This window comes from Mustela nigripes, chromosome 14, assembly GCF_022355385.1.
Source record: "Mustela nigripes isolate SB6536 chromosome 14, MUSNIG.SB6536, whole genome shotgun sequence".
In the NCBI taxonomy this organism is placed as follows: domain Eukaryota; kingdom Metazoa; phylum Chordata; class Mammalia; order Carnivora; family Mustelidae; genus Mustela; species Mustela nigripes.
In genome coordinates, this window is record NC_081570.1 from 79,553,000 (window position 1) to 79,569,288 (window position 16,289).

Genomic DNA, 16,289 nt, shown 5'->3' on the forward strand with positions numbered 1-16,289 from the left:
CCTATAATAGCTTTATTGACATACCATTTACATACCATAAAATTTACCCTTTAAAGTATACAATTCAGTCATTTTTAGTGTACTCACAGAGTTTTCAAACCATCACTATTACTTAATTTTAGAACATTTTTGTCATTGTAAAAAAGAAACCGTTGTACCTGTCTGCAGTCATTCCCCATTTACCCCTCCCTCAAGCCCTGGCAACCACTAATCTATTTCTCTCTTTGTGTATTTGTCTGTTCTAATTAACTGAGTTTTTTTATCTTTTTCTGTTGATATAGCAACAGAAATAATTAATGTGTAGCACATAGATTTGCTCATGTTTGAATTAATAAAGTAATTCATCCACAAAAATGATTTTTGGTGGTGTTTCAGATAATTATGAGTAAGAACCACAGGTAAAGGGTATTTAGTTAGACTTCCTTAATATGGCATAGAAGGGCCTCTGCTGCCTCCCATATACCTTTCCAGCCTGACTGATTACCATTGTTTGATTCACGGTTGGTGTTCAGCAACATGAACCGATTTATAGATCTTCATAAATGCTGTAATTTTTCTCTTCCGTGCCTATGCTTATTAGATCTTCTCTATTTAGGCTCCTCCCAGGGCTTTCTGGTTGTCTAGTTCTTGTTCATCTCTTCTCAGGGTATGTCAGGAAGTAAGAAATTTCAGACTTTCTCTTTTGGGGAAGCCCCTCCATAGAATCTTCTGTTCTTACTATATTATGTTATGTAAAAGTGTTTTATATATTTGGTTTCTCTAGGCTAGAGATCTCTGAACTTTTATTGCTTACCTATAAAAACTGAACCGTGCATGCATAATTTTTTTTTAAAGATTTCATTTATTTTTTAGAGAGAAAAGAGATCACAAGTAGGCAGAGAGGCAGGCAGAGAGAAAGAGAGAGGGAAGCAGGCTCCCCGCCGAGCATAGAGCCCGATGCAGGGCTCGATCCCAGGACCCTGAGATCATGACCTGAGCCGAAGGCAGAGGCTTTAACCCACTGAGCCACCCAGGCACCCCCTTTCCGTTCTTTCTTAAGATTTCACACATAAGCAAAATCATACGGCATTTGTCTTTGTCTTACTTATTTCATGTAGCATAATATTCTTTAGGTCCATCCATGTTGTCACAAATAGCAAGGTTTGATGCTTTTTTATGGCTGAAAAATATTCCTCTGTGTGTGGTGTGTGTGTGTGTGTGCGCGCGCATGCACGCACAGTCCACATCTTCTTTATACATTCGTATATCGATTGGCACTTAGGTTGCTTCCATATCTTGACTATTATAAATAATTCTGCAATAAATGTGGGTGTGCATACATATTCTTGAATTAGTATTTTCATTTTCTTTGGGTAAATATCCAGAAGTGGAATTACTGGATCATCTGATATTTCTATTTTGTAAAATTTGGAGGACCATCCACACTATTTTCCACAGTGGCTGCACCAGCAGGGCGCATATGTGCCCTTTTCTCCATGTCCTCACCAACACTTGCTTCTTTTCCATTTTCTTTCTTTCTTTTTATTTTAAACATATAATGTATTATTTGTTTCAGGAGTACAGGTCTGTGATTTATCAGTCTTACACAATTCACAGAGCTCACCAAAGCACATACCCTCCCTAGTGTCTGTCGCCAAGCCATCCCATCCCTCCCACCCGCCTCCACTCCAGCAACCCTCAGTTTAACACTTGTTTCTTTTTTTTTTTTTTAAGATTTTATTTATTTATTTGACAGAGATCACAAATAGGCAGAGAGGCAGGCAGAGAGAGAGAGAGAGAGAGAGAGAAGCAGGCTCCCTGCTGAGCAGAGAGCCCAATGCGGGGCTCCATCCCAGGACCCTGGAGATCATGACCTGAGCCGAAGGCAGAGGCTTTAACCCACTGAGCCACCCAGGTGCCTCTTAACACTTGTTTCTTGTCTTTTTGGTACTAACCATTCTGACAGGTACGAGGTGATTTGTCGGTGTTTTGATTTTCATTTCCTTGATGTTTAGTGATGTTGATCATCTTTTCATGTGTTTGTTAGCCATCTGTGTCTTCTTTGGAAAAATGTCCGTTTAGATGCTCTGCCCATTTTTAATCAGATTGCTTGGTGGTTTTTTTGGTGTTGAGTTGTATGAGTTCTTTATATATTTTAGATATGAACCTCTATTGGAGATATCATTTGTACATTTTTTCCATTTAGTATGTTGCCTTTTCATTTTGTTGATGGTTGTTTTTGTTGCCTTTGCCTGAGAAGACAGGCCCAAAAATGAAGTGCTAAGACCAATGTTCAAAAGTTTACTACCGGGGCGCCTGGGTGGCTCAGTGGGTTAAGCCTCTGCCTTGGGCTCAGGTCATGATCCCAGGGGCCTGGGATCAAGTCCTGCATAGGGCTCTCTGCTCAGCAGGGAGCCTGCTTCTCCTCATCTCTCTCTCTGTCTGTCTCTCTGCCTATTTGTGATCTCTCTCTCTGTCAAATAAATAAATAAAATCTTAAAAAAAAAATGTTTACTACCTATGTTTTCTTTTAGGAGTTTTATGGTTTCAGATCATTAATCCTTTTTTTTTTTTTTTTTAAAGATTCTATTTATTTGACAGACAGAGATCACTAGTAGGCAGAGAGGCAGGCAGGGGGCTGAGCAAAGAACCCAGTGTGGGGCTCAATCCTAGGACCCTGGGATCATGACCTGAGCCCAAGGCAGAGGCTTTAACCCACTGAGCCACCCAGGCACCCTTCTTTAATTCATCTTAAGTTTATTTTTGTGTATGGTGCAAATAAGTCGTTCGCTTTCATTCTTTTGCACATAGCTGTCCATTTTTCCTAATAGCGTTTATTGAAGAGACTGGCTTTTCTGCATTGTATATTCTTGCCTTCTCTGTCAAGGATTAATTGACCATATAAACATAGGTTTATTTCTGGGCTCTCTTTCTGTTGTCTTAATCCATGTATCTAAGCATCTATGCTATTTAACAGTACCATACTGTTTTGAGCACTATAGCTTTATGGTATATCTTGAAATCTGGGGTTGTGATATGTCCAGCTTTGTTTTTCAAGTTTGCTTTGGTTATTCAGGGTCTTCTTTGGTCCCATACAAATTTTAGGATTGTTTAGTTCTGGGAAAAACTGGTTTTTTGATAGGGATTTCACTGAATGTGTAGATTGCTTTGGGTAATATGGTCATTTTAATAGTATTCGTTTTTTCAATCCATAAGCATGAAATATCTTTCTATTTATTTGTTTCATCTTTAATTCCATTAATCATCTTTTTATAATTTTCAGAATATAGATCTTTAACCTCTTTGATTAACTTTATTCTTAGGTATTTTACTTGTTTTGATGCAGTTATAAATAGGGTTAATTTCTCTTCCTGCTACTTTGTTATTAGTTTATAGAAATAACAGTATGCTAATTTTGTATCCTGCAACTTTACTGAATTCATTAATTCTTAGCTCATTTATAGTTTTTGGTAGGCTCTTTAGGGTATCTGTGTCATCTGTCAATAGTGACAGTTTTACTTATTCCTTACAGATATGGATGCTTTTTATTTCTTTTTCTTGTCCAATTACTGTGGCTAGAACTTCTAGTATTATGTTGAATAAAAGTGACAAAAGTGATCATCCTTGTCTTGTTCCTGATCTTAGAGGAGAAGCTGCTTTTCACCATTGAGTATGATGTTAGCTATGGGCTTATCATGTATGGGCTTTGTTATGTTGAGTAATGCTCCCTATATCTCTACTTTGTTGAGCAATTTTATCCTGAATGGATGTTGAATTCTTTTCCTACATCTCTTGAGATTATCATATAATTTTTATCCTTTGTTGTGTTAATGTGATATATCAGTCTGATTGACTTATGAATATGAGCCATTCTTGCATCCCTGCTATCAATTCCACTTAATTGTGTTGAATAATTTTTGAAAATTTATTGTTGAATGTAGTTGACTAATATCTTATTGAGGATTTTGCATTATGTTCATCAGGGATATTGACCTCTAATTTTGTTTTTTTTGTAGTGTCTTTGGTTTTGGTATCAGGGTAATGCTGGTTATATAAAATGAATTTGGAAGCCTTTTTTTTTCTCTAATTTTTTGGAATAGTTTGAGAAGGATGGATATTAATTCTTTTTTAAATGTTTGGTAAAATTCATGTGTGAAGCCATTTGCTCATACATACACTTTTTTTGTTACGAGTTTTTTTCGTTGTTTCTGAGTCAAATTACTAGTTATTAATGTGTTCAAATTCTTTTTCTTTCTGATTCATTCTTGAAATATTGCTTTTTTCTGGGAACTTGTCCTTCTACATTGTCCAGTTTGTTGGTGTATACTTTTTCATAGTAGCCTCATAATCCATTTTATTTCTGTGGTGTTGGTTGTAACTTCCCTCCTCTTTCATTTCTGATTTTGAGTCCTCTCTTTTTTCCTTTCCTTTTTTTTTTGTTTTTTAAGATTTTATTTATTTATTTGACAGACAGATATCACAGGTAGACAGAGAGGCAGGCAGAGAGAGAGAGAGAGAGGAGAAAGCAGGCTCCCTGCGGAGCAGAGAGTCCAATGTGGAGCTCGATCCCAGGACCCTGGGATCATGACCTGAGCCAAAGACAGAGGCTTTAACCCACTGAGCCACCCAGGCGCCCCCTTCTCTCTTTTTCTTGATGAGTCTGACTAAAGCTTTATTAATTGTTTATTTTTTGAAGAACCAGCTATTAGTTTTGATATTTTCTATTTTTTTAAGTCTCTATTTCATTTATTTCTGCTGTGATCTTTATTATTTCCTTCCTTCTTTTAACTTTGGGTTTTGTTCTTTTCTAGCTCTTTTAGATGTGAGGTTAGATTGTTTGAGATTTTTCTTTTATCACTATAAAGTTTCCTCTTAAAGAACTGCCTTTGCTGTGTCTCAAGGGTTTTCAGTGTTAAGTTTACATTTTCATTTGTCTCAAAGTATTATTTTCTTTGATTTCTTTGTTGACTTATTGGTTACTTAGTTGCATATTGTTTAGCCTCCAGGTGTTTTTGTTTTTTCCAGTTTTTTCCTTGTGATTGATTTTTCAGTTTCATACTGTTGTGGTCAGAAAATATGCTTGATACGATGTCAGTGTTTTTAAATTTATTGAGACTTGTTGTGTAGCCTAAATGTGATATCTCCTGGAGAATGTTCCATGTATACTTGAAAAGAATGTATTCTGTTCTTTTTGGGTGGAATGCTGTATGTATCTGTTAAGTGCATCTGCTCTGATTTGTTGTTCAAAGCCAATATTTCCTTGGAAATTTTGTGTATACAGGATGTATCCATTGATGTAAATGTAGTGCTAAAGTCCCCTACTAGTTACTGTATTACTGTCAATTTCTCCTTTTATGTCTATTAATGTTTGACTTATATATTTAGGTACTTCTGTGTTGGGTCCATAGATATTTATAGTTATTGTATTCTCTTGTTGGATTAATCTCTTTATCATTATGTAAGGGGCGTATTTGTCTCTTGTTAAAGTCTTTGTTTTAAAGCCTGTTTTATCTGGTACAAGTATTGCTACCTCAGCTTTTCTTGTTTTCATTTTCCTGGAATATCTTTTTCCATCTCTTTACTTCCAGTCTGTATGTATCTTTAGGTCGGAAATGAGCCTCTTGTAGGCAGCATATAGATAGGTCTTGTTTTTGTTTTTTTGGTTTTTTTTTTAATCTATTCAGTCACCTTCTGTCTTTTGATTGGAGCATTTAGTTTATTTACATTTAAGATAATTACTGATATGTATATCCTGATTGCTGTTTTGTTAATAGTTTTCTGGTTGTTTTTGCAGTTCTTGGTTCTTTTTTTTTTTCTTGCTTTTTTCCTTTGTGATTTGATGACTTTTTTTAGTGTTTCGGTGGATTCTTTTTATTTTTTGTATATGTGTTACTAGCTTTTGGTTTGTGGTTACAATGAGGTTCATGTATAACATGCTGTGTATACATGCTATATATAACATGCTATGGTCACTTTAGTTACTAAAAGCACTACATTCTTCCCCTCCCTTTGTTTTACGCATTTAACATATATATTTTACATCTTTCTATTTTGTGTATCCTTTAACTCATTATTGTAGATAAAATTAATTTTACTACTTTTGTTTTTTAACCATCATACTACTTTTATGAGTGATCTACCATTTTTACCATATATTTGTTTTTACTAGTGAAATTTTTTCTTTCATAATTTTTTCTAGTTCTGGCCTTTTCTGCTCCAAGAAGTCCCTTAAACACTACTTGTAAAGTAGGCTTAGTAGTGATGGAGTCCTTTAACTTTGTTTGCCTGGGAAACTCTCTCTCCTGAATGAATTCTGAATTCTGAGTGATAACCTTACTGAGTGGAGTATTCTTGGTTATAGGGTTTTTTTTGTTTTGTTTTGTTTTTTTGGTTGTTGTTGTTGTTTTTCTGTTTTTGGCACGTTGAATATATCATGCTGTGGGCTGCAGAGTTTCTACTGAATAGTTGAAACTATAGACTTAGGTGATTGTTTCCTTCTACATAATATTTACTTTTTTGTCTTGCTGCTTTAAGATTCTGTCTTTAATTTTTGACATTTTAATTATTATGTGCTTTAGGGTAGACCTCTTCAAGTTTATCTCCTTTGGGGCTTTCTTTCCTTCCTTGACCTGGATATCTGTTTTATTCCTCAAGTTAGGGAATTTTTCAGCTGTTCTTCTTCAGATAAATTTTTTCCCTATCTTTCTCTTTAACATCTGGTACCCTCAAAATGCAAATGTTGGTATGTTTGATGTTGCCCAAAGGTCACTTAATCTATTCTTTTATTTTTATTTATTTATTTATTTTTATAGGATTTATTTATTTATTTGAGAGAAAGAGAGAGAGAGAGAGTTAGTAAGAGAGGGAGAGGGACCAAGGAATAAAACCTCCAGCAGACTCCCCACTGAGTATGGAATCCAATGCCAGGTCTGATCCCAGGACTGTGAAATCATGGCCTGACCTGAAACCAAGAGTAGGATGCCTAACTGACTGAACTACCCAGGTGCCCTAATTGTGAGTTTTTTTATTAATTCGGTAAATATTAACCCTTCTCAATGTCTTGCCTGTTCTTTCCCCCATTGTTCAGGGTGTTAAGACTTTCTCTTGTCTATCATAGCACCCTTTGTTACTTTTATCATAGCATTTATTATGCTGTATATTGTAATTATTGGTATATGTTTATCTTCTTTCAATAGTATAAATATCTTGAGCATGGGTACTCTCTCATTTCTTAAGTTCCCAGTAGCTTGCACAGTGCCTAGCATATAGTAGATAAATATAGAATGGATAAGCTGAATTAAGTGGAATGAATCATTGATGATTTGAGAATAATTAAGACAATGATTCTTTTGAAGTATTTATTTGAAAGACTATAGGGCCATTTATTTTTTAAATGCCTACAGATTAAAGCAGTGTATTCTCATTATTTGTGTTGATGGATTAATTTCTTTGTAAGTTTCCAGTTCATTGTATATTAATGCTTTTGTAAAATACAGTAAAAATTTAGTACTAGGAAAATTACATAAAAGGAGACATAAAAATAGGCACCAGTTTTTTAATTATTAGATTCAACAGCCAAATTTTTCTCACGTTCTGTACTTAGCTTTTTGTGGCTTTGTAACAAAGAGTCTGTACCTTTACTGTCCATTGACCATATTTTGAGAACTGTACAAAGCACTGGTAAATGCTTTACAAATGTTACCCACTTTAATTTTCATAACACCATAGTGTTTAGGTGCTGTTATCGCCATTGATAGGAAACCAGGCAAGTAAATTACCTAAGGACACATAGATGGCTACACAAAACAATTAGGATTCAAACCCAAGTAGTCCATTCTGACTTTACAGTATATGTTCTAGTTTCCTCTGAGTTTGCAAAGGTAAGATAAGGTAGCATTTTAGGCTGAGACTGTGTAGAATGAACATGGATGCAGGCAAAGAAAGTAAAACAAGTATAAATATAATTAATTTGCTTAAAAAAGAGAATGTTAAGGATCATAAAAGCAGAGTTATGGAGGATGTTGTTCTTTTATCCTGTGAGTCGCATCTGTTCGCCTGTTACTCTTAGTTCATACTAAAATTCCTGATTTGCAAAACAAAAAAGTGATGGTATTTCTTTGAAATACTTGTCTTTTTGCTCTGGCTCAGTTTAGTAGACTGAAATTTGTTTCTTCTATTCTTTGTACTTTGCTTATTCTCACCTCTATTATTTGACAGCGTAATCATCCAGATTATTATGATTACAGTCATACAAACACAGAAATAACATTTCTTTTTATAGGTATCAGTATTTCAAGAAAAAAGTATAGGGATCATTTGATGTTAATGGTAGTAGAGGATTATGTTGCTGTCTTGTTTTATGTCATTAAATTCTCGATATCATGAAATTATCAATTTTTAGAATATTTCAGTTTCAACAATAGTATTTTTTTTTTTTAACATATAATGTATTATTAGCCCCAGGGGTACAGGTCTGCAAATCGCCAGGCTTACATACTTCACAGCACTCACCATAGCATGTACCCTCCCCGGTGTCCATAACCCAACTACCCTCTCCTTACCTCCCTACCCCTAGCAACCTTCAGTTTGTTTTGTGAGATTAAGAGTCTCTTACGGTTAACAGTAGTATTTTTTATACATTAAAAAACTTTTTTTCTTCCTGTAGAAATCTGGTTAAGAAGTACTGTCCCAAACGTTCCTCCAAAGATGAAGAACCAAGGTAAATTATATACCTGTTTATTATTGCATATTAAAATAAAAAAACTTATATTTTTGTTATTTAGTAAAATAAATATGCTGGTAGCCCTTTATGATGATTTTTAAAAGTTGTAATTTAAAAAATCACATGTTCTTAAATAAGAAAGTACTTATTCTAATAAGAAAGAATATTTCATTGGGCTCAGTTTTCTGAAATAGTTGAAAGTATGGGTTTCCAAGTAAAATGTGGACTGGGACTGTACTTGAGTGATTTAGTCTTCAAAAGAAAAGGGTATTTTCCGCATACTTCATTTTGCAGTTGTTAGTTTGTCAGATTCTTGCTTTTACTCTTACAGGTATTAAAACAGTTTAGCTGGTTAGTTTAAAGGGATAACAAAAAGGAATAAGGTTTTCAGAGTAACCTTGGAACTCTTAATAAAAGTTTAGGAATTGCTAATGAGCTTTTTGGTAGTCTTAAACAGGGATATGTGGATGGTTGTAAAATATAGAAACAAAGAGACTAGACTTAAAACAACTTTGTGTATTATTGTTAGTTGTTAGAGTTCTTAAGTTTAGTGTTAATGGAGTATTATCTGAGTTACTTGCCTTCAGCTGAAAGAGTGTTCAGGCAGTGTATTTAGAATAGATCCGTACATGTTAATACAGCAATTCTCTTTGTTTCTCTCCTTCCCTCCACACACATTTTTTTACCCTTATTGCCCCTTCCTACCCCTCTTTGGTGCCAACCATAATGGCACTTTACTTCCATTCAGGATGTGGGCAGGCATACAAGCAGCTGTGTCCAGAGCTGATAGCAAAATTGTTCTGTAGATCAGCCATCGAGATGCATTTGAGTGGTATGATTGGCAGGTTCTGTCCTCGAGAGCAAGCACATCATCTCTGCAACAGGTTCAGCTGCCAGTCCTAGGAATCCCAGCTCATTCCCCAGCTCAGGCCAGTCAATTGACTACTTAAGAGATTCCAGTATGCCAAAAGAACCTGCAGGTAGTATTCTTACTATTTTTTGACCCCATATATCCCTTTATTTATAAATTAAGACTACTTGAAGATATACAAACATACAACTTGAGCTAAATATAGTATTCTTTTCATATAGAGTTAATTTGGAGCTACTAGCAGAGAATTAGGTTGAGTATGTTAAAATTTGTCAAGTGTGAGGCTCAATCCATACCTCATGGAAAACATTTTTAAAGAAAAAAATACATAAATTTCACCATTTTTTACTGTTTTTGTCAGGTTTACCTCGTGTATAGCCTTTTTTAACATCCTTAACGAGTTAAATGACTATGCAGGACAGCGAGAAGTAGTAGCAGAAGAAATGGCGCACAGAGTTTATGGTGAATTAATGAGATATGCTCATGATCTGAAAACTGAAAGGAAAATGGTAATTATTGTTTTCATTCAGTTATATAGTACATGAAATGTTTTCACATGATTACTTTGCTTTTTAAAGTAACATTCAGTATAAACTGGTTTGCTGTTTCAGTTTCTTTTAACTAAAATTCTCTTAAGATACTCTTGCTAATTTGTGATCCTTTGGGTTTAAGACCAAGATTTGGTAACCTATAGCCCATGGGCCAAATCTAGCTTACTGGCTCTTTTTCTTCGTTCCTCATGAGCTAAGAATGGTTTGTAATATTTTGGATAGTTGAAAAGAAAGTCAAAAGAATATTTCATGGCATGTGAAAACTGTTTGAAATTCACATTTCATTGACTATAATTAAAGTATTCTTGAAACACACCTACACCCATTTACTTATGTATTTCCTGTGGCTGCTTTTGTATTATATCAGAAAGGTTGAGTATTTGTAACCAAGACCACATGGCTTGCAAAAACTTAAGATATTTAAATATGACCCTTTATAGAAAACATTTGTCAACCTCTATTCAAGACAAGTCCTATCTTTGTCTAGAGATTATATCTGTCTTATAGGATATACTTAAAGTATTCAGATAATACTCATTAAGTGCATTTTAGTGAGTTTTGCTTTACTAATAGTCTTTTCCTAGTTCTTGATAGAGTTATATAATTAGTACCTCAAAAAAATAAAGTGAAAAGTAAAGGTTTGGGGGAGTTTTTAGAATTTTAGTATTCAAATATAATTTTTTGTTTGTTTTATTTGTTTTTTGGTTATGATCTTCAGCATCTTCAAGAGGGACGGAAAGCTCAACAGTACCTTGACATGTGCTGGAAACAGATGGATAATGTAGGTTATAATGTTTTCATGCTTATAGTTTTATAGACTACTTAGCCCCAAATTCTCCTATGCTTCACATCTTTTGAGTTTAATATTTCTTGATGTATTTATTCTCTTTGACATTGGTGCAAAGAATGTGAAATCATTTTGTCATTTTTTTTCTATATGGCTTTGTATTGTACCAATTCTGTAATCTTCAGATAACTTCAGATAACTCTAATAGTTTAGGAATATACTTTTTGATTTTACAGTAGTTACTATAAAATATTGATAAGAGGGTGGGGTAGTGGGAGTATTAATAGTGATGTATCTCAGAAGACCATTTGACAGAGACTTAGAATCTAGTTCTGTCTTTTGATTTCTTTAGCCTATGAAAGATGAAGACAGTGGACTAGATTATATGAAATGTTTCTTCCAGTTTAGTGATTCTGTAATGTAAATCTCCCTAGTACTGGGCTCCTGGTCATAGACCATCAAATGTTAGGAAAGAAAATATTTGGTAGTATTTATAGGTAAAATTGTAAAAGTGTAATAATTATTTATTATAAAAACTTTCCAAGGGTGAAAAAAAAAAAACTTTCCAAGGGTGGGGGCTCCCGGGTGGCTGAATTGGTTGAATGGCTGAGTCTTATTTTCAGCTCAAGTTGTGGTCTTGAGGTCCTGGGATCCAGCTTAGCAGAGAGCCTGCTTGAGAATTTCTGTCCCTCTCTCTTTGCCCCTCCCTGTGCTCACTCGCTCACGTGTATTCTCTCTCTCTCAAATAAAAAATCTTTAAAAACAAAACAAAAAACAAAAAACAAAACCCCAGACTTCCAAAGGTGCTTGCTAGTGTGCTTTCTCTTAAATATTCTGGCATGCAGTCATTTGAAAAACAAGATGTCTGTAAGGAACATTGTTGTCTGCTTTCCTTAAAATTTTCTACCACATTATGTTCTATAGAATAAGACTAATATTCTTTCTGGGGGCACCTGCCTGAATCAGTTGAGCATCCGACTCTTGGTTTTGGCTCAGATCATGAGTTTCAGCTGTGTTGGGTTCCCTGTTGAACGCAGAGTCTGCTTCAGATTTTCCTTCTCTCTCCCTCTCCTCCTCTGCCCCTCCCTACACTCACAGGCTCTCTTTCTTAATACATAAATAAAATATTAAATATATTCTTTCTGAACTCTCAGGTTAGCAAGCAGCTAACTCTTTACTTGTTTACTTGCGTATTTTTTATTATGGACATTATTTCTTGAAAATTATGCCAAAGGGAGTTTTTCCCATGTTAAATTAATTTAGTTTGCGCTAAGGACTTTTAGATTTGAGATTTTAAAAACCTCATGTATATACATGTTTTTGGCCTTTTTTTCCTTTTTTTTAAAATCACAAATTCAGAGCTTGAAATCACGTATTCTTTTTTTTTTTTTTTTAAGATTTTTTAAATTTATTTAACAGACAGAGATCGCAAGTAGGCAGAGAGGCAGGCAGAGAGAGAGGAGGAAGCAGGCTCCCTGCTGAGCAGAGAGCTTGATGTGGGGCTTGATCCCAGGATCCCAGGACCGTAGGACCCTGGGATTGTGACCTAAGCCGAAGGCAGAGGCTTTAACCCACTGAGCCACCTAGGCGCCCTGAAATCACGTATTCTAAGAGTAAAGTTCTGTTATATAAATGTCATTGATATATGATTGTAGACACTTGTGCTAATTGAGAATTCTTATTTATATTAATAGTCCATTTCATTTTTGTTTTCATTTTCATTCTAATTGGTTTTAACAAGACTTTTAGGGAGTGTTTACATTTATTAAATTTTAAATTACCTTACCTAGCATTCTTAGTATCTGCCACCTAATGAGTGTGGATGTATGTGTGTTTTCATTTACACATAATAACAGACTCCTACACTCATGAGTCATTGGTCCCTTTAAAAACTTGTGTTGGCACAAATTATTCCTGTTAATATGTGCTGACTTGTCTTTAGAATAGTTGGCAGTTACTAACCATAAGTTAGAGGGGTCATAAGAAAGAAGCATTGAAAAAAAAATGTGAGAATGATTTCCTTAAGGCATTAACAATACCATTAAAGGTGTGTTCAGCTCAACTTAATTTTATTGAAGGTATCGTTGATGTGTACTAAGTCATGGTCAAAAAGTGAACAGTGGGGAAAAAAACGCATAAGTGACATAGTCCTTGTTTTTGTCTAACCTGCAGTCTAGTGAGGGAGCAGACAAATACAATTTTTGTGGAATATGTAGAAGTATGTGCAGGATCTCATTTCTTAGTTCTGTATCTTCCTGTTTAATCAAGGAAATGAATTTGTGAAATTCCTAACATTTTTGAAATAAATTGAGAGGAGATAAAGAAGTGGAAGAGACAGGCTGAGTAAGTGACGCATATTGAAAGTTGAGGAAAATATTTAAAAAGACAGTTACTAACCTTGGGATAATGAAAATAGGCCACACCGGCATTTAAGATGAGGGCAGAAGAGAGGAGCCTGCAAAGAAGATTTTGAAGGGATGATGAGAAATTACCAAGATAGAAGTATCAAAGATGCCAGGTCTGTCAGGTGGCTCAGGTAACAAAGCGTGCAAATTTGTTAAGAATAGAGCTCAGAAATGGAGCAGTTTCAGTGCTGTTCAGTAGCTCAGTGATATACTTAAGCTGCTTCTGCTTTCTCTGTCCACTTTTTATGTCTTGACTATGTTGGCTTTTTTCCTCAGGCTTGTCTCCTTATGGTCAACAACCAGCTTAAGCTGCCAGGCACCACATCCTCTCAGCTGCATGCAGAAGCAGGAAAAAGAGAGCATTTCTCTTTTAACTGTTCCTTTTTATTAGGGAGGGAAAACTTTGAGAAAATCCCCAGCAGACCTCCTAATGGGTACCTTTGACAGGATTAGATTACTTGACCATGCTCCAGCTGTGGGGAGGCTGGTAAAGCAAGTATCAGCTGTTGTCAGGCTTTACCCTGGGAGGTGGGCTCTTCTAAGAAGTGGTGGAGGAATAGAATTGGCTGCTGATCAGTCTGGCATGTAAAGGGTGGAAGGAAGGGGAGTCTTTTCTGGAGTGTATTCCTATATTCTATAATGATATCTTTCAGGGAAGGAGAATTTTTAATATTACTGTATTAGTATTTTTAATATTATACTAGTGATTCTTTTGCTGTTGCACTGAAATTAATAGTTTCTTTTTCACAAATAATAAGATGACTAATACAAAAGTAATTTTGTATATAGTAGCTTCACATTGAAATAAAATTAGTAGCCTGTAGCTACTCAGTTTGAAAACAGTGTGAACTGAGTTTCAGAGAAGTAAATGTGGAAATTTATTTTTAATGTGGAAATTTAGTCTTAATAGGAAAGTGACATTCTGAATATTATGTGCATTCAGATATATTTATGTGCTTTGAATAAATTGTACATGTCTTATTTGGTATTGTTATACTAATCAAAATGGTACATTTAAAGAATTTGTAAAATTTTCTGTGCACATTTATTTATGTTAATTGTATAGGTGTGTCTGATTCTAGCTATATGACAATCTGAGCTAACTCAGAGACCTCTTGGCTACAAATACTTTGATATAATATCTAAAATATTTTTTATTGTATTTTAAGTTCTTAGAAGTAAGAGAAGAGAAAGGGAAATCTATTACTAACTGCTAGAAAAAGGGTAAACTAGAGGCCAGAGCAGTAGGTTTATGAGATACAGTGGCATTTGAAGAGTAAAGGCAGAGGTATTAGAGTGTGGTGGTTTATTGGACCTTGGTAAGGGTTTACGTTTTAATATACCGGGACAGAGATGATGTTTTAGCTCTATATGTTGTAGAGAGTTGGAACTGATAAACCTGTGTAAAATTTTGAACCTTCAAAGGACTGGCCCTTTAGTGAAACATGAACTGTAAGAACTCTGCCCACTGGTCAAAGGAGTCAGCAGAGAAATTTGTCTCTGTCTGAAGGTCAAAGGAGGAGAGGTGTCTTGTGAAAAATTTAGGCTTTGACCTTGTAGTTACGAGGTTCGGAACCCAGATTTGCCCTGTGTGTAGTTTTGTAATCCCCAAGATAAGAAATAGACATCTAACTTGTTCTAATGAGGTTGTTAGCTACATAGAAAATGTTGACATCCTCTGCTTTCTTTGAGTGATTCTCAGAATACAGTAGCAAGGGATATGTTTTTCCAGGTAAGAAATTGAGCAGTCTCCTCTGGGGAATCTAACTAGCTTGAGAGGAAAGACTTACAGTTAACAATAGTAGGGTTTCTCCGAGGGAACTGACTGGCCATATCACCCTAGAGGAAGAGACAATAATCCAAAAGCCCCATCTGTAGAAAACTTTAATTTAGCTTTTAAAATAAGAACAGAGAGGCACGGATTCTCAGACATTTAGAGAAAACAACTAATGTAAATAATAAAGACCAAAACTTTGGCATGGGGGTGCAGCTTTGAAGAAACAATAACTGTGAAAGAAAATAGAAAATAGCAAAAACAATCAAAACATTTGAAACACTATTAATATTCTGAAAGGGAATAGAGAAGATACTATATCTGTGAAATAGGAATAAGATGCTGTCAAAGAAGGAATACACACACAAAGAAGAACTTTAGGATAGTAGAAATGAAAAGCACATTAGAAAAAAATAAAATTGAAGAAATCTCTCAAAGTAGAGCAGAATGATAGAAATTGAAAATACAAGAAAATTAGAGGGCTCATCCTATAGGTTCATTTTCAAGGTAATAAGCATTCTATAAAAGAGAAAACACTGAAAATGGACAGACAAAAATAATTCAAGAAAATTTTCCCGGAATTGAAAGACACGAGTTTCCAGATTGAAAGGTTTTTCTAGGTGCTCAGCACAGTAAACTCAGAGCAAGACATATCTTCCTGAAATTTCAGAGCCGTTACGAGAGAGAAGATGCTTACCAGCCTCCAGAATGGAAAACAAAACAAACATGTTTTATGCAGAGGATCAGGAATCAGAATGGGATCAGGAAGCCAGAAGATAGTGGATTAGTTAGTACTTATACATTACTGAAGGAAGACAACTTCTGACAGCATCATACCCAGCCAGATTTTATCAGTTGAAAGTGATGGCAAAGGTTTTTTTGGCCATGGAGAAATTTGAAATGAAAACGATGAAAATGAAAATAATGAAAATTACCTCCTGCAGATCCTTTAGGAAGCTGTTGCTGAATGTATTCTAGCAAAATAAGGAACCAGGAATGGGGAAGGTGTGGAATTGTCAAAAGGGGAGGTGAAAGGAATCGGCAATGATGGTGAAGGAATTTTTAAGGAAGCAGCTATGCAATAGGTCTAGTTTGGCTAAGTAGTCCAAATTTCAGTAGATCAAGGCCTTTGGAAGAGATTTCATTAAGAAAATAAAATGAAGGGCTCCTGGGTGGCTCAGTGGGTTAAGCCGCTGCCTT

The 16,289-nt window shown here is 35.1% G+C and overlaps 1 protein-coding gene across 3 annotated transcripts in view; it reads left to right on the forward strand.

Annotated features, from left to right (window-relative positions):
- The window catches only part of FNBP1L (formin binding protein 1 like), a 101,511-nt gene that overhangs the window by 56,489 nt on the left and 28,733 nt on the right, over positions 1-16,289 (forward strand). For all 3 annotated transcript variants that reach the window (XM_059375430.1, XM_059375432.1, XM_059375431.1), the window contains exons 3-5: positions 8,645-8,698; positions 9,934-10,081; positions 10,842-10,904. In XM_059375430.1, coding sequence (XP_059231413.1) covers positions 8,645-8,698; positions 9,934-10,081; positions 10,842-10,904 — 265 coding nt within the window. The remainder of the gene's footprint in view (positions 1-8,644; positions 8,699-9,933; positions 10,082-10,841; positions 10,905-16,289) is intronic.